At 34.3% G+C, this 27479-nt stretch overlaps 4 protein-coding genes across 4 annotated transcripts; 3 read left to right on the forward strand and 1 right to left on the reverse strand.

Annotated features, from left to right (window-relative positions):
* Positions 1–4423: 4423 nt before the first annotated feature.
* On the forward strand, positions 4424–5442 carry LOC112033057 (zinc finger A20 and AN1 domain-containing stress-associated protein 11). The gene has a single exon (XM_024065834.2). The coding sequence runs from the start codon at positions 4594–4596 to the stop codon at positions 5194–5196; it is 603 nt and encodes a 200-aa protein (XP_023921602.1). The 5' UTR covers positions 4424–4593; the 3' UTR covers positions 5197–5442.
* A 6430-nt stretch (positions 5443–11872) lies between these two features.
* Positions 11873–17823, reverse strand: LOC112040703 (sm-like protein LSM7). The gene is made up of 6 exons (XM_024073594.2): positions 17610–17823; positions 17337–17382; positions 17142–17226; positions 16438–16509; positions 13231–13283; positions 11873–12142 (listed from the first exon to the last, which is right to left on the reverse strand). The coding sequence occupies exons 2-6, from the start codon at positions 17337–17339 to the stop codon at positions 12053–12055; spliced, it is 303 nt and encodes a 100-aa protein (XP_023929362.1). The 5' UTR covers positions 17340–17382; positions 17610–17823; the 3' UTR covers positions 11873–12052.
* An 857-nt stretch (positions 17824–18680) lies between these two features.
* LOC112025815 (large ribosomal subunit protein eL31) lies at positions 18681–20677 on the forward strand. The gene is made up of 2 exons (XM_024058502.2): positions 18681–18858; positions 20191–20677. The coding sequence occupies exons 1-2, from the start codon at positions 18773–18775 to the stop codon at positions 20468–20470; spliced, it is 366 nt and encodes a 121-aa protein (XP_023914270.1). The 5' UTR covers positions 18681–18772; the 3' UTR covers positions 20471–20677.
* A 1796-nt stretch (positions 20678–22473) lies between these two features.
* LOC111999746 (disease resistance protein RPM1) lies at positions 22474–26747 on the forward strand. The gene is made up of 2 exons (XM_065777383.1): positions 22474–25498; positions 26394–26747. Exons 1-2 carry the CDS (start codon positions 22477–22479, stop codon positions 26423–26425), a joined length of 3054 nt encoding a protein of 1017 aa, XP_065633455.1. The 5' UTR covers positions 22474–22476; the 3' UTR covers positions 26426–26747.
* The last annotated feature ends 732 nt before the right edge of the window (positions 26748–27479 follow it).

Consider the following 27479-nt stretch of genomic DNA (forward strand, 5'->3'; position numbering starts at 1 on the left):
TAACGGGCCGAACACCCACGAGAGAACTGTTTCACATCCGAAGATAAGGATGAATAGAATGCGAGGTCCAGATTGGAGCGGAATCCTCTGGGTAGAGGGTCATCGCTTTCCGAGGAGGATGTCTCCAGTCCGAGGAGGACATCTCCTGTCCGAGGAGGATGTTTTGCCCTGGTATGATAGCGGAGACTAATTGAGCAGGAGAAAAGCCTTTCTTACTAAGGTATTACTATTTTTTTTTTTTTTTTTTTAAGAAAAACGTTAACGAGTGCTCTAAGAACATAGGTTAATAATATATTTTAGGAAAGTTTTGATACCACTTTTGACAGTTTTTTTCATTTCTCATAAATTTTTTTTAAAATAAATTATTAACTAGTGCCTTAAGAGCACTCGTTAGCATTTCTCTTTTTTTAATAACTGAATATATCTTTTAGGCATCCATTGAAAACAAGTCAAGACACGATTGGTATAGAAGTTCTTTCTTTTTCCCTCGTTTAACAAGTATTATATAGGAAAGTTAACTTTACCTACTGAAATCCAACGATATAAATGGTTGGATTAGGAAAGAATCTATAGCTTTTTTGTGGAAAATGAATATATATATATATATATTATTTGAAACTCTAATTTGCACTCAACAATATACAAGCTAGCTAGGATCCTACAAGAAAGTAGCTTTAGCAACCTAATATGCCTAGAAACTTCTTCCAAAATGAAATGTTAATGTGACTTATCTTTGTACCTAATTTGGTGTTGCTAGTACCTTTTTATCAAGGAATTGACCCAAATATGAAATAATTCCATCCAAGCCTATTTATAACAAAAAAGTTAAAGGATTTTTTAACGGCATTAGTTTAGAAAATATTTTAAAAAATTTTTATTGAAAAAATTAATTATTTTGACGGTTTTTTATATATATTTTTTATTAAAATTGTGTCAAATTTTTTCTAAAAGTATTTATTAATAATTGCTCTAAAGGCACTCATTAACCTATTTATAATGGTCAATTAATCAATTTACACCCTTAAAGTTTAAGATTATTTTGATTTTAAACCCTAAAATTTTAAAATTTGGACCCATAAATAAAGATTAAGATTCATAAACTGTTATTTATTATATTATCATATTTAATTTTTATAATTAAGAGCCTTGTAGACCAATTATACTGTCTTAAGGAATAAATGCCTTCTGAGGTGGGTTCGAGATTTTCACCTATGAAATTTACACTATCTTCTCAATTTATTAATTAGAAAAAAAAAAAAAACATATCACTTTTGCACAACATTATACTGCTTCCACTAAAACCAATCCTTGAGCTTTGACTGTAAGTTATTCTTCTTTGCAACATTTGTAAATAAATTTGGCTTTTGCAATTTTAAATGTTGGTGTCACATAAGACATGGTCTTCCATACAAAGAGACATTGTGATTGCCATGCAAGTATTGATAATGACAAAAAATATTTTTTGGGGACCAGCTAATAATGGTACTTATTAATTTTCTTATAAAAAAGTGAAGCATGCTTGAAGAATAATGAGAATCTACCCACCCGTATAAAATATGGGAACACATTGAATTAATACTATATATAAGAAATACATTTCTCAGTGGCTGTTTGTCAGAAATTATTATTTTGCTCAGTATTATAGATGTTGTCTAATCATTTGCTCTACACTATTCTTTTTTGGGCAGAGGGTTTAAATTAAATTATTAATTTCTATAAAAGTTTCACCCACAAACTATAAAATGATGGGTTGTTGCTGTCCCACCTAGCTAGATGTAGCCTTTGGCCCTTGCTATATATGCATTTAGAATTTTGAGGAAATTCGGGTAGGTGGCAAGTAAGATGAGTATAAATTTTTTGAATTTTTTTATAGATGACTATATTATTTGGTAGAATACAAATTTAAATTGACAATTAAATTAATATCGGAAGTCATAACCAATACAGATCAAACGCACACGTGAATAGTGTTTAGGTCAATGATCTTGTAGTTGAGTAATATTATCTAATTCTTTAGATGAAAATAAACAAGGTTCAAATTCCTCTCATTCTCTCTACAGAACTCTAACCGAATAATTGTAAGCAAAAAATTAGTGCCATATAAGTTTTTCTCCATTAAAAAATGATTAATGCAAAGTGTATTAGGTGTATATGTTTTTTTTTTTTTTTTTTTTTTTTTTTTTTTTTTTTTTTTTTTAAACAAAACAAAAGCTAGAATCTATTTGGAGCCACATATTGTTCCAAATTGTGGCTACAAAAGGATTCTTTACAATTGTGGTATAATTGGCTTAATGTGGTTGGTATCAGGTGAGTGGATCTTTCATGGAGAAAGAAGTCAAAAAACAATTGTTTAAGCAAGTTTAAACACACCCACAATTAAATAGGTATATACAGGCCAACCTAGTTGCAAAGAGATTCAATATTGGTGTTATATATCCTCAAGTTGTCACCAGTGATATCAGCCATCCAATATGATATTATTGTCAAGATGACTAGTTTGATAGATAATTAATGAGTAATTACATCAATATTTCTTATCACCTTAATGTTTGGAGCAAGTGACAATTTAATATGCGATTAGAGCTTGCTTTATTTATCTTTATTTTTGGTCTTGGTCAAATCATTGGGCTATTTATCTTTGATTCCGATTTTTGATAGACTTGGGCGAGAGATGAGTTATTAAGAAATTTCATTTTATTTGGATTTAAGGATCGTTGTAAGTTTATTTGGCTTAAATTTTTAGTTTAGATAATGAAATATTATTAACTATGGTGCTTGCTTTCATTAGAACCTAAATTTATCATTTTGAGAAATTAAAAAAAGATGAAGTAAAAAAGAAAAAATAATTGAATTCTTTAATATCTATAAAATTTTAAGTTCGAAACCTCTTGCTAGTATCTTAGGGTCACCCTTAAGAAATTCCTTTCTGTAATAATTTGGTGCGTGGTGCACGGGGACTACATATGTCTAAGAGAATAATTAGATACTCGAAGAAGTCTGAATTAAAAAAAAAAAAAAAAAAAGAAGGTTAGATAGTAGAATAGTTGTACTAACTTTGAATCAAATTTAACATTTTGGAAAATTAAAAAAAGAAAAAGAAAAGATGNTCATCGCTTTCCGAGGAGGATGTCTCCAGTCCGAGGAGGACATCTCCTGTCCGAGGAGGATGTTTTGCCCTGGTATGATAGCGGAGACTAATTGAGCAGGAGAAAAGCCTGGATGATCGTCCGAGGAGCCCACCTGATCAAGATAAGCTCAAAGCACGCTCAAAAACGATAAGGATGAAGAAATATCTGAGGGGAAGGCTGCTGCCACCGTATTCAATGCATTGCAACAGCTTTTCTGGCCGCATTTATGTGGAGAAGACATCTGAACAGTGCTTCATGACCTACCGCCACTCACACAGAGATGAAAAGCAGCTGCTTGACGTGACAGGTACTTGAGCACGTCCATGGATGGGGAGCACGTGGACGGTAGGGATGAGAGTGAGAGTGGCTATATAATAGAGGGAGAGGGTATGAAACGGGGCATGGAATGTAGGCGAAACTGATCAATAAATAAGAAAAGAAGTGATAATCTTTTTGCTGTGAATCCCTTGTCAACTCTAGTTCTTCAACCCATACTCTACAAATTAATTGTCTTTGGGTTTGCGTAGAGAAAACTGACCCTACAATATATATATATATATGTTCTTCTTTATTAGAAAGATCAGGATTTGAATAATATATGTAGTTATTTAAATAATATATATAGCTAGTCTTATCGATTACTAAGTAATGAGTTCGAAAAGATAACTCCAGATTGATTTATGGCCAACATTTGACCTTCTTATAAATTATTTATAGAATTTTATAACAATAGAAAAATAAAAAACATTCAAAGAGAGAGGATATGAGTTATTTCTAACCTTAATTTAAAAAAAAAAAAAGAAAAAAAAAGAAAGATGATATCTATTATATTTATAGGAGGATTTCTTATTTGGACTAAATTTTGATATGGTTTAAAAATATCATTAAGTCTTACCTTTAATAGGAAAAAAACTTGAGGACAACCCAATAAAAATATATTTTCAAATTCACTTAAAATGCCTACAAAATAAAACACTCACATACTAATTCATACATTCAAAACAAACTCATCCAAATTTTTTTTTTTTAAATATAACACTAAACGAAAAAAAAAAAAAAAAAACCACATCACACACGTAAATGATGTGTATAAGCTGATCTTAATAAGGACAAGAAATTAACACGTCAGAACCCAATCTACAAGCAGTACTATCTTCAAAGGATAAAATTTTAAAATTAAAAAAAAAAAAAATCTAGTTAAATCAAAGGACATTTAAGTAAATTCACATACTTCAAAAAAAAAAAAATGTTGGCTACGCGTCTCTATGAGGCCCATATTCCATCGCCATTACCGACCTCTCAATCCCTTCAAATCTCCCCTCATTTCTCTCTCTCTCTCCCCAAAACTCAACCCCCAAACCCAAACCTTTCTCTTTCTCTCTCTCTCTAAAAAAAAAAAACTCTCTCTCTCTCTCTCTCTGAAACTCTCAAAGCTCGTTCCGATCGTACCGATCCAAAACCAACCATGGCTCAGAAAACCGGAAAAGAAGAGACCGAGTTCAAGGTACACGAGAAAATCCCTCTTTGTATCAACAACTGCGGTTTCACCGGCAATCCGGCCACCAACAACATGTGCCAAAACTGCTTCAACACCTCGAATTCACCAACAACAACCACCACCACCACAACAAACACAAACGCATCATCAACAACAAATTCTTCATCAACAACCACATCAACGATGGCCGTTACAACAACGGTGTCTTCTTCTTCGGCGAACAAGTTGTTGAAGGTTCATCATAGATCTAGTGCGAGTTCGTTCAGATCTGGTACTATTGCGGAAGTGTCGAGCGAGGACGTTGTTGCGACGGCGGCGGCGGATCTGGTTAGATCGGAGGGGTTCAGTTTCGGATTCGGATCGGAGGTGAAGAGAGAGGTGAACCGGTGCTTCGGTTGCAGGAGGAAGGTAGGGTTGACCGGATTCCGGTGCCGGTGCGGCGAGCTCTTCTGCGCCGAGCACCGGTACACCGATCGCCACGTGTGCAGCTACGATTACAAAGCCGCCGGCCGCGAAGCGATTGCGAGAGAAAATCCGGTTGTCAAGGCAGCCAAAATTGTCAGAGTCTGAAATTATTAAATAATAAATTATTATTATTATTATTTTGTAGAAATATTCCAAAAAAAAAAGGTTGAAAAAGTTTCATAGAGATCGAGATTCGATCGCTACGATCTCTCTCTCTCAATCCTAGAGAAAGAGAGAAAATCTTAGAAGAAGAAAAAAAAAAAAAAAGAGAGAGAAAATTGTTGTAAAAGAAAATCAAAATTCTCTCTGATTTTCGTTTTCTCTATCAATCTTTAATTATCTTCTTTTTTTAATTTTTGTTTTTGTTTTTTTTTTTAATTTTTGCTTTTTTTATGGGGTTGGAAATGAAGATTATTGTGTCTCTGATGTTTGTCTTTTTTTTTTTTTTTTTTTAATTTGATAAATTTGTACGAGGGTATTATGGTAATTTCGCTTGTTTGTAACTGGAAAATTCCGTTGCGGAGGTTAAAAAGTCGGTTGGTCCACTTGTTTTGTGTCATTGGTTGTATCGCGATATTATGGGTTTATACGAAACGAGTTATCGTAGTGGAATTTTGCTACGTTGACATGATTGGTACTAAGCTGGTCGAATGGGGAATTGACACGTTTGTGGAGCGAAACTAGGGAACAAATATAGTAAATATAAATATTAAAAATAAAAAAAAAAGCTGTGAAGTTGGAGTGATAGGAACGTTTGCGTGTGGTATTGGGGGATAGGGGATCTCGGGGAACGTGTATTGATTGGACGGTTGTGATTGAGAGGGGGCTGGTGCAAATATGATGATGATGATGATGATGATGAACAGGTTGTCATGGATGATAGATATAGATATATATTATGGTTAAGGGATAAAACTATTGTAACTCTTTGAATTTTGAAAGGGTGGTTTGTGAAGCCGCAAATTGCGAGTATGTTTGGCCTTTGAGGGACATGAAATTGAAAAGCTATTGTGTTTTTGATTGAAAAATATGCCCTCAAAAAAGTTAAAATTATATTGGGTCTAGTTAACGAGTACCCGATACGATATTGTTGCGATTGCGATTTTTTACAATAATAGAAAGGACTTTTTCTAAGGAACTAATGAGTCTATAACATTACTCTTGTTTGGTGAAGTTGCGAATTGAGAGCATGTTTGACCTTTGAGGGACGTGAAATTGAAATGCTATTTGTGGTGTTTTTGATTGAAAAAATATGCTAGCAAAAAAGACTAACTTTGAATCAAATTTAACATTTTGGAAAATTAAAAAAAGAAAAAGAAAAGATGAAGTATAAAAAGAAAAAAAAAAAGTGTCATTTTCGTACTAATAGTAGTTTTACTGTTTGTTTGTTAGTTCTAGTGATGATCGTATGCTTGCTTTGGACTTTTGGTTCATGTATGGTCCGTGACAAGAATGGGATCAACTTGTATTTGTCCATGAAAAATCCAAGTAGCCAACTGGTTTGTATAGGAACTTTCTTGGTGATAAGTGATAACTTATCTGCTTTCTTGGGTCTTATAACCTTGTTACAGCAAGGTCTTCAAGGACAAAAATTGATCTGATAATCTGATTTAATTGGAATGGAAAAAAGGAGTAGAGCATAAAGCCTATTATTTTTTAACAGGCTAAACTGAACGTATTTTTTATTTCGAACACAAGTCAAGTTTGAAATCATCACCAAAAAATATTACATGTTTAATTTTGGTTTATATATTTGTCAAACAAGTTCAAGCTTGTTTATGAACTATTTAATTAACTTATTCTTTTATCATATATATATAGTAAAAGTGTAAAACCATGACTTAAATTTTTTACTCCTTCATATATAAATCATTGAATTTTTAGTTTTACTACAAATAGATTAGTTATATGATCAATAAACTACAAATCAAAATTTGCTATCATATGAACCTATTTACAAACTTAACACAATTCAATTTTAAGTTTGTTTACTAAACAAACGAACATAAGTAACTCTTTTCTCAAATCAAACTCAAGTTGTTCACAAACAATTTAATTCAATTATAGCCTTATTTGTACAAAATAAGATTTTTATCTACCTCAAAACCAACATTTTCCTCTTCTTTTTGGTAATTCACTAAAAATTGAACCAAAAAATTCCCATTATAGTTTTAACTTTTAATGCAAGTTGTTTGACAAACATAATTATTGATGACTACTTCCCCAACTTGTAGAGCAAGTTAAGCCTACCAGATTTAATCTTTCTCATTATGCAGATGATAAATCAGGGGGAAAAAAAAAACCCAAAAGCTTCAGCCATTTATACCTTTTTTTAAAAGTCAATATGTTGAAAATCTTCGAGTAGTCCAAGTTGTTCACAATTGGATCATAGGCATGCATATATTGCTAACGAACAAGTTGGCTCACTAATAAATTATTATGGTCAGCCAAAAAGGTAAACGATAAGTTTAATGACAAAGCGATTTTTATTGTTTATTTTTATCGAAATCGCATATTGCAATTGGCGCGTAATAAAAAAAGAGATATCAAAAGTCAATATCGTACATGAGAACACCATAATAAGTAATAAAAAAATATTGTGAAAATTTGTGTCTTACTAGCATTACCAAAAAAATAAAATGAACTTAGTTTAATGCATTAATTTGAAGGAAGAGGAACAACATGACAATTAACAAAAGGTAATTCACAAGAGTCAACAAATGTTTCAATGTCAAAGAATCAAAACACAAGTGGATGGAAAGGGTAAACTCCCTATCACAATTTATAGTTTGAAGTTTGAATAGGTACAAAACTTACTTAATGGTTCAAGGAAATAAGTGTATAAAATGTATAATGGTAAGGTCAAACTCTTTTATTTATTTATTTAGTAATTTATTATTGTAATTACTTACCACAAACGCGAAAGGGAAATTTTAACTCGAATTGAGAAGAATCGGACAATGTTAATATGTCAATAAACTACAAAACATATTACACCTAATTAATTTCTAAAAAAAAAAAATTGTACATAAACCAATAAAAAGAAAGAGAAGAAAATGAATACTCCTAACTCCTAACAATTTGTATTATGCTTGTAAGTTTCATAGCTTATGAGTATCCAATATGTGTGAAATTTTAATAAAGAAAAAGAAATCATATTCAGTTGTCATTTTCATAACAAATGCAAAAGAGAAATTTTAACTCGGATTCTTCTCATGAAAAGAATCGGATAATATTAGTATGCCAATAAACCACAAAACTCTTAATCAAATGTCAAACTCACTTGAAAATAAATACTCCTAACTCCTAACAATTTGTATTATGCTTATAAGGTTCATAGCTTATGAGGTATCCAATATGTGTGAAATTTTAGAGAGAAGAAAATCATATTCAGTTCTAGTCATTTTCACAATTAAATTCAATTCCAATGAAAACCACGTTTTTTTATAAAATAAAAGTTATTTGTTGGAATCTTTCTTCCACGCTTCCAGCCAAACTTGGTCATGAAAAAATGGATCCAAAGTAGCTTTGCCCCCACAGGCCACAGCCCTAAAGAAAACCTGGTGGCAAAGGGACCCATTGGTTTATTGGCATCATAATCAAGTCAGCTACTGGTGGTATTAGACGTCCAAATCAATATGAAAAAAAGCTGCATTGGCCCAATGACATGGAAATTTGAATGGTCACTTTGAGAAATTTTTTATTCCAAGACTTAACCTAAATATAATAGCCTTAAAACCATCCAAAAAAATCACCTCTTGAGTCTTGATTCAACCCCCTAATCTCTCCACCTATAATAAAAAAAAATAAAAACGTTGATCAATGAAATGACTTAAAGGTATTGAAAATTTGAAACTGATTATGATTTGCTAACAAATTTGGTCAAAAGACGAAAACATCTTATGAATTTGACATATTCTCTTTAATAAGAAATAAATGGAGGTTGAGGTCATTGTATAGATTTTTGTTATTGATACATGGATTTTGTTGTTATATATGAATTTTTGTTAGTGTGTCTTGTAGTGTGTATTTCCGAGAGGGGGGGGGGGGGGGAGATATTTATAAGGATAGGAGAGGGACAACCGGTTCTCATTTTGTTGAGCACCAACTGTAGTATTAGCTGTCACCTTTAGAAACTTCACCATTCTTCTTTTCCAATTAAGAGAGAAATTCTCTCTCTCTCTCTTAGGAGAGGGACAATCGGCTCTCATTCTACTGACCACTAGCTGTAATGTCAGCTGTTACTTCTAAAAACTTCTCCATATTTCTTCTCCATTAAGAAGAATGAAGAAACTTCTAAAGATGACAATTGATAATACAGTTGGCGCTCAACAGAATGAGAGCCGATTGTCTCTCTCCCGAGAGAGAGAGAGAGAGAGAGAGAGAGAGAGAGAGATTCTTAATTGAAAAAGAAGAATGAAGAAGCTTCTAGAGGTGACAGTTGTCATAGAGATATATATATATATATATGTGTGTGTGTGTGTGTGTGTGTGTGTCTGATTTACCACTTTTAGCTAATGAAAATTAAAAGAAAATACTCCTAGCAGTTTTGCTGTTACTTTTGTCTGGTGAAGGCCATAACTCGTAGTGCTCAATTGGATCATGAATCGACCCTTACAAGAACGGGTCAATTGCAATTAGTCCACAAAATAGCCAAGTTGCCTATCAGTTGTCTAGTAACTTTTCGGTGATAGATATAATTATCTTGCAAGAGGTATGCTAAAATCCAAGACCATAATTTGTCAATAGCAATTGGCTAATGTCATTGAGAAGTTATTTCTAATGAACCCCAAAGAGGATGGTGTAGTGATTCTTAATACGGTGTGATATCTATGAGTTCTTAGTTTTTAAACTTCTATATAGCATCTTAAGGTCACTTTAAGAGATTTTTTACTTGTAAAATTTATGAAGGAATAGTTAGATGCTTGAAAAACTTTGAATACTCTCATTTCTCCCCAAAAAAAAAAAAAAATTATCTCATGCATCCCTATTATAGAGCATATTCAATTACTAAATCAAAGTAGTATTTACTGTAAATTTCATTTATAATGGGAGTTTGTGATTGACATGTGAGATCCATATATTGTGAGCATAAGATCCATATGTTGTGAGACACTTACTACATAAAGCAGACGGATGATATTTTCAATCAAAATATAGGTTTTTCTTTTTCTTATTTACCCTCTGGACAGATTTTCTTCTCCCTTTATTCTAACAATTTGCTTTCCTTATGAGAGAGAGAGAGAGAGAGAGAGAGAGAGAGAGAACTAAGCATCCCACATGTTTCACAAGTTTCTTTTCCCCATAGAAATGTCCCCTTCTGTTTTGTTTTTTGGATTATTTGTTTGAATAAAAATCCACCTTGACTCCATTCCCTAATCCCATTATGAATATTTTATATGAAGTATTGGGAATGCATTATTCTAAATAATTAGATGGGTGGTGCTTGATTTTGGCTCGTGCCAACTGCCAAGTTTGTCTTGCAAAGTTAACCATCAAACCAGAATCAATCACATAAACATTTCTCAGTATTCAATTACAATCCCATACCAAAAAAAATCAGAAAATGCATCAAAAATTGCTGAATTATGCAGAGACATATCTTTAATTTTCTGTCAAATAATTTGAAATAGGAGAAAAATTCACATGACCCATTAAGCACGATTCCAAGTTCATCGTAGTTAACTCAAAAACAATTAGGACAGCCATACATATATGTCCAAGAATCAGTAGACACTAGACAGTAGTCTTCATGAATAAAGGAACAGTATAGTTGAAGAAGTCCAAGAAATTTCAATAATACATTATTTGAAAAAGAACTTTGTTTTATTTAAGGAAAATTCTTTATAATATTTTAAGTAACAATATATCCAATGAGAGAGTGGGCATCAAAACAGCAATACAAACAATTTTCTATTCAACAAATAGCTGTCAGAAAACCTAAAGTGTCTCATTACCTCATTGGCTTCCCCACCATCAAAAGCAGTCTTTTATGAAATCATTGGGCAAAAGAACAATAAATAAATAAACAAACATATTTCCCAACTAAGAAAAGTCGCATCTAGACGGCTTAACTTGCTATCTAAACAACAAACTACTTCATTGATAAGATCTTCCACAGTCTGCCCAACTGTGTATTATTTCTTAAAGAACATCCAACTTGAAAAGATAAATGCACAGCTTTGTAAGTTAAAATACTCCTTTTCTAACCGATTTACTCACTTTCATGCTGCATCTTCGGTGGCTTTGTCAAGTTTGAGACAGTTGTAGTACTCACAATGTGTATATCCGATGCATGAAATACATTGTCCATACTGAAAACCTAGATTCAAATTCACATGCTTCGAGGAAATATGTATCTTTCCTTTTATCAGAAAGATAAAGCCATAGCAAAATTTTATATCTAAACAATAGTTTAAATGTGGTAACAATGAAATAACTTTTTGAGGTAAAATTATTTAGTACACCTTGTACGATACTCCTTACTCTCACATAAAAATAGACTTCACTTCACATGTGGATCCCTATGCATGAGTCCCACATTTATGTGAAAGAAATGTATGGTACACAAGGTTTGGAATATTTCTTCCAACTATGAGACATTTGGTTGTAGTGGGGAAAAAGAGGTAACTCTACTTTCTTTCCTGTCATTTTCTTTCCATGTGGACAACTACAGTCTGCAGACTAGAGCATTAACATGGGGCAAAACCACAGTGAGTTTGTCAATTTCCAGTGGGCCTTCAAACCACCTCTCTAGCATATACATCAATGCAGTTCAAAAGAAAACAAAGAAAGATAACGATCTTACTACTTTAGTTCAGAGATGACAACATTCAAGTCTGCAAAGTAAGCCTTTAAAATGAGGCTCATCACTAACTTCTCCCCATTAAGGTTTCTTAGAATTAAACTGGTTAAAGCATACAGATTTAGATCACTGATTAAATTACAAAAAGATATATGTCTAGGCCCCTTCTGGCTGGATAAAAGGGTTGGCAATCTCATCTGTGCCGTCTGTCGGGGACACAAGCATTACAGCGGTTCCCCTGCAAACCTGCAGCACGATAACTCACCATCAAAGATTGTTTTACCTCCAACAAGAAAACAAAATTGAAAGAACAAAAATCATTGAAGATTGTTTAAAGTTTTTGCTAGTGTCTTTCTTCCTCACATACATTCAGGAAAATAATGACTGAAATTATTTCCTTTCTCCACCCAAAATTTAAATTCAATGCTCCAACATTGCAATAGGTGCTATTTTTTTCTTAAATTTGAGTGACCAGTCACTGATCCAGCCTTTTATTTTTCCTCATATAATGCAGTATTGAACAAAAAGCTGCTAGATTGAGCTTTTCTCTTTCTTAATGCAACAATGAATAGAAAAGTGCTACAGTGAATTTTCCTCTTTCTTAATGACTCAGAATCCATGTTACTGTTACCAGCATTCTCTTTTTGGTACAAACTTCAGAATAAAAAGCAAGCAAGTTGGAAGCCATTTATATTGAAAACGATAGGGCACTCATCAAATAATTCACAAGAACACAAAAGAATCTTGAAAAGTATTGATGTACATTATTAAAACACGTCCTATTGAATCATACCACTTTAAAGAGATTCCCGGCAATTCAAAGATGTCTTGTCTTGTACCAAGTAATGCCAATGGCAGCTTATTATTACATTATAGAGAATTGTGCCAAAAACTTAAGTTACTTGCCGTCAGTAGGCTTTTTCACAAGAAAGGTGGCTTAAGCAGTATCAGAAAAATGTTTATTGAGCATCATGTTTGGATCCTATAATTAAAGTCTCTATGACAAAAATATCTTTTATGCAACTACCTTACAGTAAAAAAATTGACATGATAGTTATGAGGTTGATCTAATGGTATTGGGCAGTTCAAAATCTCACTGTCATTTAACCAATTCAAACTTCTGAGAATAAGTAAAAGGGCAATTTTTTTTTTTTTTTTTTTCATATTAAATGGTCTAGTAAATTCAGAAGATGATGATTTTCATCACAAATAAGTTAGAGGGCGTGGCAATGTGTCTTGTAACACCAATATTTAAAATCCATGCTTTGGGTTACACACTGACATGGTAGATGCTTATATTCATGAACAAATGCATATGCTGGAAGAGAACATACTATTAGGCCCAGGCGCCTGGTTTGATCAGTAGTCTTCAGTGGATCATCAGGATCTGCAGAACAAGGGCAAAATATTCCAAGTTAATTTGTCTAGAAACTTCAAAAAGTTGTATAAATTACAGTATATCACTACAAGGCTTCTTGGCAAAGATAAGGCAAATATATAAAGGTGCTTGACAATTACAATCGAAAAAAACAACACTACATGATACAAAAGAAGTCCAGAAATGAATTCAAGAAAATATACGTCTAATGTGGGTTGCTTTTAGGCTTTTTGGCTCTCTTATTGACTACTTGACATTGATTACTGTCTAAAACTGTTCAAATTAGAACAGATTGCTATCATTGTTCAACAGCTGCAGGTTAGTACAAACCTTGAGGAAGATACTTGCTAAAAGTGGGTGCCTACATGCATATGAACTAAGTACTGATAACTACTACAATCTTCTGCATTATGGAAATTTCTTCATACAGCTGCAAACAACTGGCACCTAGGCCTTCTAGATCCCTGTTATCTAGCCATCAAATTTATGAAACTTCTGAATCAGTGAAGTGTCAGATACAAGATGTGACTATACATCTTCTAATAAAGATAGCCATCAAACTGTTTAAATGGACCTTTACTTTTTACTTTTTAGACTATAACAATTTGAAAGCATGCAACTTAGCATATTACACCTTTAATCACATATAATCATTTGGAGTCAAATCAAACTAATGAAGGCAAGACCAAAACTCACTCTCCCTTTTTTAATGGTAAAAGCCCATCTGAACTACAAGGCCTTGACATTTGGAATAGTCAAGCTGCCCAAATACCCGAAAATGATAGGATAGAACATGAAGTCACACCATGGTGGTTCACCCCATATGGTGTCTCACCACCTGAATCAATGGGATTTGCAAAAATGTCACAATTAAGCAAAGAGGTTCATATCTTTTAATTGGCATTCACTACCTGTTAGCCTTCTAAATAAAAACTAAGAACACTAAAGGATAGGCCAAAGATCACGTTCCTTGTGTTTTGATAGGTTATAGGCACACAGTAGCCTTTATTTAATTATTTTAATACTGTTTATTTCAATATGCCTTGTATATAAAGTAGGACAATCCATGATGAGCAGTGCAGCATCAAGATTGATAGCGCATCATCCATTTTTGCATGGTTTGGTTAGCATTTCCAATATTATCTAGAAGAGGAAATTACATTGAAATGTAAACATAATGCTTCTTGTCTCTTTTTTCACCTTTTGTTTAAAGTCTTACTTCTTTTGGTTTATGGATTTAATGTTATCCACCACTCAAATATAATAAAAGAATTAAATCAATTAGCTCTGGTAACTCTTGCAAATGAAAAAGATTTCAACCATTGTCTAACCAAAATATGTAAAAGAAGGGTGACACCTATCAATCCTGACAAGATGGTTCCCTATCATAGTTTATCATTTTTTGATAAGTCCTAGCATAGTTTATCCTTATAAAATAAACTTCGTTTTTTTAAACTAGTAAATTACATACGAACTCAGCCAGCCTTAAACTCATGACCCCACCCTCCACCTTACTCTTACATGGGGAAGAGGTATCATTTAAACTAGTGTTCATTGGCAAATCAAACTTAAAGTTCTCCTTGTACGCTTACTTTTGTTAGAAACAATGAACATTTTTTTAGGTGCATAGACTCTGCAGTCGCTTCAATTCTTATGGTGTGTACCTGAACTTCATCACTCTCCACTTTGTCATCACCCATCACTGTTCTAGTTGACTCTACAATTTACTCAATGAATATATCCTTTTATAAGTAAGAGCTAAATAATCTCCATATGGCAATAGCCCCCCATAACAAAGGGCCATGGAACTTAACAGGGATCATGTTTAAAGTGACCAAATTAACATAACAAATGGCTCATGTAACTCGACCAAAATGTATTACCATATTTATATATAAAAAATAACAAATAAATAAAAAGATCTAGATTTCAAAGAATTAAGAACCAGAAGCACAAACAGCAATAGAAAGAGCATACATACCTAAAGCTAAATTAATCTAATGTCATTCTGTTGCTATTAAATCATATGGGAAGAAAAGGAATTTGAAAGTTTCCATCTGCAAATTCATCATAGCTTTTGTTCCTTCCTGTATTCTCTTGACAGTTGGGTGCAGATTGTAACAACATATCTTAATTTGAGATCATCTTGAGCACTTATCACATGAAGCATAAATCTTAGTTACATTAAAATGTGACACCCTACAATGGAATTCAGTTCTCTCTTGTGCTGGAGAGAAGCCACCTACATTTTGGATAGTGCTCCATCCAGCATGGGAAGGAACAGGAGGAAAAAAAAAAGCCATCATGTCTCATGCAAGTCCCACTTAGGGCCCTGTGAAGTGAAACATGATGTTCCAACATCCAATGTGATGTTATATTTGTTTTTCTTTTGTAATTCGCTCTCTTGGGTTGAGACATCTGGTATCTGAAATTAAAGGACTCATATTGTGCACAATGCGTTGTTGATATGACATTGATGATATAGAAGATTAGCTTAGGTATCAAATCTGATGCAAGATTATTTAGAATTCAACATCATAATAATAATTATCTTTTGTGCTTTGATTTATAATGATTTTAAAAGACAATCATGGCTCAGTCGAAGAGTCAGGGAATAAAGTTAAGGATTTCTGTAAGCTTAGTTGAACAAAAGGAACATAAAACTGACGATGATCAGCATGGCAACATCAATGACCTTTAGGTTAACTAGACCTCCTGGTGTTTCCATCGAAGACATAATTCTTACTCCGCCCTCCCCCATTTGAAATGTATCAAAAAAATGATCAGCATGGCAACTTTGATTAGTTTCCATTCTAAAGAATGATAATATTAGGAAGAGTTAATATTAACATTATCTTTCCCACTAAGCATAGATGAATAAATGTTTAAAAAGATCAAAATACAACCATGACCAATAGTTTGAACTGATGCATCAAAACCACAGAGCTAACTAGTTACACCCACACACACACATACACAGTCATAACAACTGCCTGTAAGCCATGAAGTTACAGCCTCTCAAAAATTTATGGCTTCATCCAAAAAAAGGTTTAATAACTGATCAAATACTACCACAACCATTTGATCAGTTTGAACATAAGCATTAAAACCATACACACACACAACCTCATAAGCAATTGTCAGTAAGCCATGAAGTAACTACCTCTCAAAAACTCTACAGCTTCATCCAAAACAAGGTTTAGTAACTGATCATATCCCTTTAGAGTCCCTGTCACTGCAACCCAAAAAAAAAAATCAAAGGTTACATAGTCATACATAATCAGTAATGACAATATTTCATTTAATTATAGACCCAACATAGTTGCTGTTCGATATAAATTGTCAATATTCAGAGCATCGTAAACACCAGTAAAAGGAATCCAATAAAGAAAAGTTAGATGTAAATTGAATCCAACAGGGTCCAATCCATCCTAATGACCCCCCAAAAAACTACCCCAAAGAACTAGGATTGATAAGGTCAATTTTAGTCAACATGGTGGCTCCTTCTGCTTTCAAGAGTCACTGCCATAGTTAAAATCACTCTAGTTTCTGCTTTCAGAAGCCAAAAATTGCTAGTGTTGAAGCTCTCAAGAGCAATAAATATATTTCATATTCCTCATGAAACTAAGTTATGTGGATAGATATCCTATTGAATTCAAATATTTTCACACTGAATGCCTATTTTAAACCACATCTCTAAGTTATTAAATTTGGTATGCAAATTTTTATTTTAATTATAATTTTATTCTCTTGCCCAAGTGATATGTTGTGGGTTTGAGTTTGGTAATCAGCTAGAGCTAATTGGCATATGCTATTCAGTTTTATACACATAATTAACTCAAAAAGTGAAAGTTATGTAACAATAACCTTGTCTACCACCAGTGAGCTTGACTTGGACACCTTTGTCCACAAACTTTGCCAAGTCCAAAACTGTTTCTTTCCTGCTTCCTGACTATAACAAAATCACACATCAATATATATGTATATATATAAGCAACCCCAATATAAAATTCCAACAAATCTAAAACTGAAAAAAAGAACATAGAGGAGAGAGAAACTTACCATATCTTAAACTTGGGTTTTCTCAGCTAACTCTTTTAAGATTATTCTGTGTCAACAAAAAAAGACAACCTTTTTTCAAACAACCTTAAAAAATCAAACCCAAGTGATGAAAAAAGCAATTCAACAAAAGGGTTATCAAGCAAATACTAAATTTGCATATGAGAGACAAAGATACAAGTTGGGTTTTGATGAAGAATTGGTTTTAGTGGCTTTGGACTATAAAAAATAAAAAAAGTTTGTGTTTGTGTGTGAGAGTATAAAAGAAAATTGTACCTTAAATGAGATTCTGGGAATGAAGAGTTGTAAAGGGAAGGAGCAAAGAGAGAGAGAGAGAGAGCCCTTGATTTTCGCTGATCCTTCCCGCTTTTGATTTGCAGCAAGACGCAAATGTTGAAAGTGAAGAAAACAGAAATAAGTTTTGGGGGATAGAGAAGCATGGGCTGTTTGTTGCTTGGCCCAACCGAGAATGGGATCTGGATTTTTGAGCTCCTAGTTAAGTGCTAATAAACCCACAAAAAGTCTGACCCAATAAAGGAAGGGGGAAGTGGATAGAGGGAGAGAGGAAGCCAAACATGCTAACTAAGGTTTTGGATTATCTATTATATTATTTTCATTTTTTTATAGAAGAAAAAAAAAAAAGGTTTGTGAGTAGGATTGTGAATGAGTCGAGTTTAAGTTTGGCTAAACAATGAAAGTAAAATGTTCAAGCTCAACTTGAGCTTGAACTAAACTTATAAATGATGTTTAAGTTTGAACTCATAAAAAAATCTTAAAACTTGAACTAGACTTGATTAATGAATCAAGTTAAGTTTGAGTTTAAGATCCAACCCAAGTACATTATCAAACCAAACTCTAGCTATTTATGAACAAATAACACTAATGCGTTTTTATTAAGCCAAATTCAAGTTGTTTATGAATGATTTGGTTCATTTACAAGTATAGTCATTACCCCCACCAATACTTAAACCCTCACATTACTTTATAATGTGGGACCTATGAGACACTAATGGGTATCGCCACTATTCCAACTCATAACTCCCAAACTCATACACGTGATAGGTAATCGTCATCTTAAACCTGAAAAAGAAAGACAAAAAAAAATGAATGATAGTATCAAATATCAATTTATCCAAAAATATACAAAACTGGGTGTCGATCCTTGTATGAAGAGAATTAAAAAATTGGAACGACAAACCGTTTAATATCTTCCCCTTTTACCTAATTACCCCTGCTTTTACAGCACACATTGACTTTATTTGTGAACCCACATAGGAGGACATTTCGGTACTTTAACCGAAAGCCCAGGGCTACACCAATAAAACATAGCGCACTATATATATTTCCTGTGTGGTGCCCTAGTTTTTCCTTCGCAGCAGCAGCCGTAAGAGCAAGGCTTTGGAGCTTTAGAGAGAGAGACAGAATCCAAAGCTGCAAAAATGGTGGACAAGGGCAGCAAAGGAAGAAAGGAAGAGGTTGTCACCAGAGAGTACACCATCAACCTCCACAAACGCCTTCATGGATGGTAACACAACCCTCTCTCTCTCTTTCTCTATGTATTTATTAGTGTTTGTGTTACATCGTTTTGGTGCTTGTTAATGGGTTAGATCTGATTTAAGTATGATTAGGTTTAATGGGTCAAAGCTGTTTTTTTGGTTATTGCTTTGGTGCATTTTGAAACTTTTTTTTTTCATTTCCTAGTAGAAAACAAGGTTGTTTCTTTTGACTCAATTGGGTTTCATTTGGATTGCTAAGAATTAAGTGAATGAAAAAGAGATTGATTTTTGCAAATTGGTGTTGTAGATTTGAGATTAATGTATTGTGAGGTGTAAATATCTTATGTCAATGATGCACAGTCTCTGTTTATTATTATGGAACATGTTTGCACTAGAAACTAGTAAATTCTAGGTGTGAAAGAAATTTATATTGTTTAGAGTTTTGCTGGGATGATATGATTTTTGTAGATTGGTGACTTGTATCATACATTGAAAAATCATGAATCTTTGAAGGTTTTATCTATTGAAATGGGAAGTATACATTAACTTCTTAGTGTGATTAGTGTGTTGTTATCTGACTGATTCTCCTTTATCAAGCTTAAACTGTGCACTGAATCATGATACCTGACTTCTTAATGTATTGTGGTGGTATATTTTTAGTATAATTGGAGATACTTAGGTATTGTAGAGATGCAAAGAAATGTATTGTTATGTTTTGCAAGGAATATTGACATTCCTTTCACCGTCTTAAAGGTAGTGATGCTTCTGAATCATGGAAATCATGTGTGTTTGTAGTCTTGGGTCCCTTTCTTTTCATGTTCTGAACTAAGTATTGTTGGGTTACATATGAACCCATTGATTTGGCCCCTAGTGTAAATTTTAGAGTGTCTATAAGTACACTGTGGGTAGCATTTGGAAGACTGCTCACATTTTTCCAAATTTTTTGAATACCATGCGAAGCCAATCCTTGACAAAGTGCTTGTAGGTGCACCTTGCCAATCCCTTAGGGAGTGTAGGGAGTTGTTGAATTCCTTACCTTTCTCTTGAGTATACACATTGCCAAAAGTTGGCTGTCATTTTGGTACAAATGTAGATAGTCAGCTGCCATGTGGCTAAAAGTAAGCCAAAAGAGCTTAAGCTCTTGTATTAGTTCCACTTGGAAACTCTAATCTTATAAAAGAAGCCGCTCTAGACTCTACAAGGCTTTATATGTTTCTTAAAATCTTTTATGTTTTACCATCTACTCACTGCTCTCTCTGTCCTTGCTGTTGTTGATTCTTTGATGTATCCTTGTTAGCTAATGCATTGTATTTTGGACTCCTCTAAGTAACCTTTCCACATTTTGCCTATCCCATGTGCAGCACCTTCAAGAAGAAGGCTCCAAAGGCCATAAAGGAAATCAGGAAGTTTGCCCAAAAGGCCATGGGAACAACTGACGTCAGGGTGGATGTTAAGCTTAACAAGCATGTCTGGAGCCGTGGGATTAGGAGTGTGCCAAGGAGAGTTCGAGTCCGCATTGCCCGTAAGAGAAATGACGAAGAAGACGCGAAGGAGGAATTCTTCTCACTAGTCACTGTTGCAGAGATCCCTCCAGAGGGCTTAAAGGGATTGGGCACCAAGGTCATTGAGGAAGAAGATTAAACTAGCCTATCATAGTTAGGTTGCTCCAATTTTGGCTACACTTGTTTCAGAGATTTTTTTTGTTTGGCTTTGGATTTTCTGGGGACTATCTCCAGTGGAGAGAAGCATTATGGAATTTTATTTGATCTACTTATTCACCCTAAGTTATCTGTCTTTCAATGAGAACTTATAAATTGTGTTATGATGTGAAACATAGTTTATTTTATATTCTCGTGGCCTCTGCTTCTGAATTTGTAGCCAAATGCAAATGCTGTATTACTGTGATGTGTTGAAGATAATGGTGTTAAAAGGTTAATCCATCATATTATACCATTAGGCTGCCGTTTGTAGCCTGTAGTATGTAACTGATGTTTCCATCTCACAATAGTCTCACGTTGTGTCATATAGCCCTGTGGGACTTAAAATTTGTGACAAGGGTATACATGTATTGCATGAGATATCTTGCACGCATAAGAGGTGGTTGTGGTTCCTTTCTATTGTTCCCTGTTTCATCAGCCACTTTAAAGGATATAACCAGCCTCTTGTCATTATGGCTAGGCTAGGGGTGCTTTGAACTCCTATCTATAAACCCAAGAATTGGGGTGCTCAGATGTTAGATGTATACATAATAGTCGATTCCAGGAAAATGCGCTTTTTTTTTTTCTTTTTCTTTTTTTTCCTCTCTGTTTTTGTTTTTGTTTTTGTTTTTGTTTTGTTGATTTATTTATTTTTTATTTTTTTTGAGAATCAAGACTCTGATTTTAATCAAGTAAAAACTAGCATGCATCTGCAAACAAAATACACTCAATATCTAGAGGAAGAGACTCCATCCGTACAATATAATCCTACACTAAAGCTTTAAACTATGGATTGTAGACCCTTGATCATCAAGGACTCTAACCCAAAAGACATGGTGAGGAAGACCAACTACCAACTTTGTGGAACATTGGAAGTCACCAAAACTATTGAAGCAGTGTTCCCTCGCATCAATGGTGTATTTTACTAGGGGTGTATTTTAATGAAGGGAATGCCGTTAGCTCATTCTACTTTTATAGATAAAATTTGAAGTTTTCTTTTGTTAAGGTATTTTTCTCTCATTTTCCTTTTTATTATTTATTTATTTATTTTTGTTGGTTTGCATTTTCCATTTCTGCTGTTTTAGTTTTGTGCCAAAATCTTAGCTTGGATAAGTTTAATTCTGTATTTGTGTTGGGTGACCTGTGCATAAAGCGTTACTTTGGTGAGTTTTGGTTTTCTTACACCCATATTCATATGGGTTAGTTTAGTTTATATCTAATAAAGAATCAATTCATAATTCTAAAGTTTTTAATTAGATAGACTAAACTTGTATTTTAGTCTTTTTTATTATTAATTGATTAAATTCTGGACTTGAGCTGAAACAAATTGGTACATTCGAAGTATTTGTGGAGAATTACGTAGTCTCAAAGAAAAGCCTGTGAGTTGATCCAATCTCTTGGGTTAGAATATCAAATAAGAGTTATATTCATTCTAAAATAGCCATTAGCCCAATAAAGCCTACTTTCAAGTTTGAAACTAAGGTCCAATGACCTCAATCCTGCAGATCAAGAAATTGTAGTTTCCACCTGGTTGGTTGAAATGAATTCACCAAAAAGTCATGAAGATAGACCAATTATGCAGCATTGAGGAACTTAGATAATTCTAATAGCAGAGAGAGGAATAGGAAGGAGAGAGAATTTTGGGAATAGAAAATTCTAATAAGAGGTGGTTTATTGCTGAGGTCTCAAACTTAAGCTGACTTTAGTAAGGGAAGGTGCAACTGTAGTTAAATTGCACAATTGTAATAAACAAATAAAAAGAGCAGTATTTAATCATGAGTTTAATGAGTGTACCATGACAAATAGCTCGACAAAGGTAACTACTGGTGCAGTCCACCTTACCGACTAAGATTTCAGTCATTGCTTTTCTCATCAATAATGCAGGTTCATCATTCATCATCTTTTGTGGACTCTATCATACATTATCTTATATTTTTTTAATCTGCAATTATGCTTTGTATAGAGTGGATATTTGATGTACAGGAGCTCAATCTCAGGCAATATCTGATCACAGGGAGGAGCCAAAAATTCAGAAGAAATAAAGGTTGGAGTAAGAAGATAAGCCACATGGCAGAGGGGGTAGTATCCCCTCTTATCGACAAGTTGATTTCCTTGTTAAGCGGAGAAGCAAGACTGCTACAGGACATCCGTGAAGAAGTAGCTGACATCAAAGATGAACTGGAGAGCATTCAGTCCTTTCTCAAGGATGCAGATGCAAAGGCCGCAGCAGAGGAGGACATCAGCGAGGGTGTCAAAACTTGGGTGAAACAAGTAAGAGAAGTAGCTTTCCAAATAGATGTTTTCATGGACGAGTACTTGCTTCACGTGGCTCAACATCATCATCCTCATCCGCGTCATGGATTCAGTAGTTTCCTCCAAAAATCTGCTCGCTTGATTACCATGCTAATACCTCACCACGAAATAGCCGTTAAAGTTCAAAAGATCAAAGCATTGCTCCAGAAAATCAAGGAAAGAAGTGAAAAATATGGCTTCCAATCCACTGGTCTAGGATCAAGCAGTGGTGCTTGGAATGTAAGGTGGCATGACCCTCGAAAGGATTCTCTTTATCTTGATGATAGGGATGTTGTAGGAATTGAATCTCCTAGAGATGAACTGATTGGCTGGTTGGTAGAAGGACTGTCTCATTGTACAGTGGTTTCGGTGGTGGGAATGGGGGGACTAGGCAAGACCACTCTTGTGAAGAAAGTCTACGACCACCAAATAGTGAGAGGATACTTTGACTGCCATGCTTGGATCCCAGTGTCTCAATCTTACAATATCGAGGATCTACTTAGAAGCATAATAAAGCAATTTCGCGATTCCAGAAAGGAGCCTCCCCTATTGGGAATTGATGAAATGGAAGAAGAGTCGTTGGTCAATAAATTGAGAGATTACTTATGGCAAAAGAGGTATGTGGTTGTATTTGATGATGTATGGAAAATTGACTTTTGGGAGGGTATGAAACATGCCTTACTTGATAGTCATATGGGTGGTAGAATTTTGATCACAACACGTAATAGGGAGGTTGCTAGTTTTTGTAAAAAATCATCACCTGTTCATGTTTACGAGTTGCAAGCACTACGTTTCAATAAGGCATGGGAGCTTTTCTGCAAGAGAGCTTTCCAATTTGATTTTGGAGGACAATGTCCCCAAGCATTGAAGAATTTGTCTGTTGACATTGTCAAGAAGTGTGAAGGATTACCACTTGCAATTGTTGCTATTGGTGGCCTTTTGTCAACTAAAGACAAAACTATCATTGAATGGCAAAACTTGCATGATAGCCTTGGCATTGAGTTTGAAAGAAATCCCCATCTTGCAAGTGTCAACAAGATTCTATCTCTAAGTTATGAAGACCTGCCTTACAACCTTAAATCTTGCTTCTTATACCTTGGTATGTATCCAGAGGACTACTTTATTAATAGCGCAAGATTGATTCGGCAATGGATAGCTGAAGGTTTTGTAAAAGAAACTGAGGGTAAAACACTAGAACAAGTTTCACGAGAATACTTGATAGAATTAATCCATAGAAACTTGGTTCAAGTATCTAAGGTTGACTCTGATGGAAAAGTTAGATGGTGCCGACTTCATGATCTCTTGCGTGAGATCATCCTCCAAAAGATGAAGGATTTGAGTTTTTGTCATAATTTCTCAAAACACAAGTCTAGCTTTGAAGGACTAACTCGACGCATGTCAGTTGACGGAGTTTCATATACTGTACTCAAGGAATTTGAGGACACTCACATTCATTCTCTTTTATTGTTCAATCTTGATGAATTGCCAAAGTTCTATATGAATACTTTTTGTGCTAATTTCAAGCTTTTGAAAGTAATGGATTTTGAAGATGCTCCACTGGATTGCATTCCTGAAGATGTGGGAAATTTATTTCACTTAAGATATTTAAGTTTGAGAAATACCAAAGTAAAAATGCTTCCAAAATCCATAGGAAAGTTGCAAAATCTGGAGACTCTAGATCTAAAGCATTCCCTAGTGTTTGATATACCAGTTGAGATTAACATGCTTTGTAAGTTGCGCCATCTTATAGCCTACCATCACGACAATCGAATAGACTTCAGTTTGGCTTGGGAAAAAGGGGTAAAGATACAAAAAGGGGTTGGGTGTTTAAAGGACTTGCAAAAGTTATGTAATGTGGAGTTGAATTATGGAGGGGTTGATCTAATTGAAGAGTTGGGAAAGTTGAGACAATTGAGGAAGCTAGGCATAAAAAATGTACCAAAGGAAGCCATGAAGGCTTTGTGTGCCTCTATTGAAAAGATGAACCACCTTCAATCACTATATATAGCCTCAATAAGGGAAGATGAGATAATTGATATACAATCCATTTCACCTCCACCTCAATGTCTCCAACGCCTCTACATACATGGGCGTTTAGAGAAGTTACCAGATTGGATTCCAAAGCTTCAGCATCTAGCTAAATTAATGATTTTTTGGTCAGGGTTGAATGAGGATCCATTGGAAGTCATTCAAAATCTACCTAGCTTATGGGAGCTCAGAATCTCACACCAAGCATACAATGGAGAGCAACTGCACTTTAAGGTAGGAGGGTTTCCAAAACTCAGGGAGCTACGCCTTGACTGCTTAAATGCAGTGAATTCATTGCTGATAGATGAAGGAGCATTGCCTCTTCTTGAAGATCTTGTCATGGGGCTCAGTCCACTACTAAAAGAGGTGCCTTCTGGAATCCAACATCTGAGAAACCTCAAAGTATTGGGAATTGTGGACTTGCCTAAAGAATTAGAAGAAAGTTTGGATCCTGAACAAGGGTCACATTACTGGATTGTTGAGCATGTTCCAGCCATTTATCTCCACCACAAGGTGCGCACAGGATATTATGGCTATGACACCCACATTCTCCGTTCCAAGCATTTGATGCTGTCAAGAGTGGAAACAGCCAACAAGAATGATGATCATGACGAGAATGACAGCAACAGTATCAATGTTTTAGTTGAGAAAGGTTAGTGCTAAAAAAATGGCTGTAGATTTGTGGTAAATATATTTTTTCTCTCTGGTGAATAATATCGTGGGAGTTGTGTTGTAGATTTGTAGAGGTAGTGATGCTTTTGAATCATAAAAATATTGTGTGTTTGTAATCTTGGGTGCTTTGCCTTTCATGTTCAGAACTAAGTATCGTTGGGTTACATATAAATCCTTGATTAGGCCCCTAGGGTGAATTTTATGGAGTCTATACGTACACTAGGGGTAGCATTTGGAAGGCTGTTAGTTTTTGTCTAAATTTTTGAATACCATGTTAAGAGCCAGAGTTGTAAGGTCTAATGTTAATAGCTTGCAAACTTTTAGTTTCTCTCATGTGTGTCGAAATGGCAACAAGGTTGCCCTTGCCTTGGCTAGGAGAGCTTGGTTGTCTTCCCCTCTGTTTGTGCGGATGGATTCTTTGCCACCAGACATCCATAATGTTGTTGTAAACGATTTTAGAACATGATTTGATTGAAAGTATTTCAGACTGATTCTATTAAAATAAAATAAAATAAAATGTTAAAGAGCCAGAGAACTAGTAACTCCTTGTCAAGCCAATCCTTGACAAAGTGCTTCTAGGTGCACCTCACCTCTTTTTAAAGTGTGGGAGTTGTCAAACTCTTAATTTTTCTATTGAATAGACACACATCACCAAAAGTTGGATGTCATTTTTGGTACACATGTAGATTACTCCTTGTCAAGCCAATCCTTAAGCTCTTTTATTATTAGCTTCATTGAGAAACTATAATCTTAAAATAGATGCCACTCTACAAGGCTTCATTTGTTCCTGATTCTTTGATGTATCGCAGTTAGCTAATGGATTGTTGTTTAGACAACTCTAAGTAGCCTTTCAATTTTGCCAATCCAATGTGCAGCACCTTCAAGAAGAAGGCTCCAAAGGCCATAAAGGAAATCAGGAAGTTTCAACTGATGTCAGAGTGGATGTTAACTGTTAAGCTTAACAAGCATGTCTGGAGCCATGGGATTCAGAGTGTGCCAAGGCGAGTTTGTGTCCGCATTGCGCGTAACAGAAATGATGAAGAAGATGCAAAGGAGGAGTTTTTCTACACTAGTCACTGTTGCAGAGATCCCTCCAGAGGGCTTAAAGGGGTTGGGCACCATTGTATTTATGTTACAGAGTTGTTATTTCTGCAAAATTTGGGTTACTGTTGTTTCTTAATACCTCAAGGAGCTTCCTATCAATTTCTCTTTAGAATTTTATAAAATCATCATGCAATATCAATAAAATTATTATTTAGTTAACCTTATTTCATATCTCTATTTTAGATTCTTTCTTTTATATGTGTGAGCCGTGCACGTGTGAAAGAGAGAAACATAAAAGAAAAAATTATGTATAATTTCCTAGATATTGTACCTTGAGTTTTTTCAACTAAATACAGTCATGTTATTATATTAACTAATTCAATAGGAACAATATTATCTTTAAATAATTTGTATCTTTTGATCAATATAACCACATAATTAAATTCAATTTGGAAATATAATATACCTAACAAACGGCAACTTTTGCTTACGAGAAAGTTTAAGGATACAATTTTAACTTGCGTCATAATTATGACATGATTGACTCCTATTCTGCTATTAATCAAGAAAAAAATGGTGATTTATCTATAAGTGATTGTGGCGTGATGTGTCAATCTATAAGTGATTGTGGCATGATGTGTCAAGCATTTGCAAGTTGTGTTGAGTGTTTGGCAAGTTGTGACAAATGTTGTCCGCCTTTAAAAACTGTTTGACCTTTACAATGGTAACAACACATGTTAAATTCATTTCAAACACCCCTGCTTTAAGAAAAAAAACCGCACACCCTCGTATACTCTCTCCCTACTAGTCCCCGGTGGACTTCGCGAGTGTATGCATATCAGCATATATATATATATATATATAAGGCTAAACACACTATCATAGCCGCAACAAAACAAACCCCAGCAGCGAAACAG

Source organism: Quercus suber, unplaced genomic scaffold (genome assembly GCF_002906115.3).
Source record: "Quercus suber isolate HL8 unplaced genomic scaffold, Cork oak 2.0 scaffold_154, whole genome shotgun sequence".
In the NCBI taxonomy this organism is placed as follows: Eukaryota; Viridiplantae; Streptophyta; class Magnoliopsida; order Fagales; family Fagaceae; genus Quercus; species Quercus suber.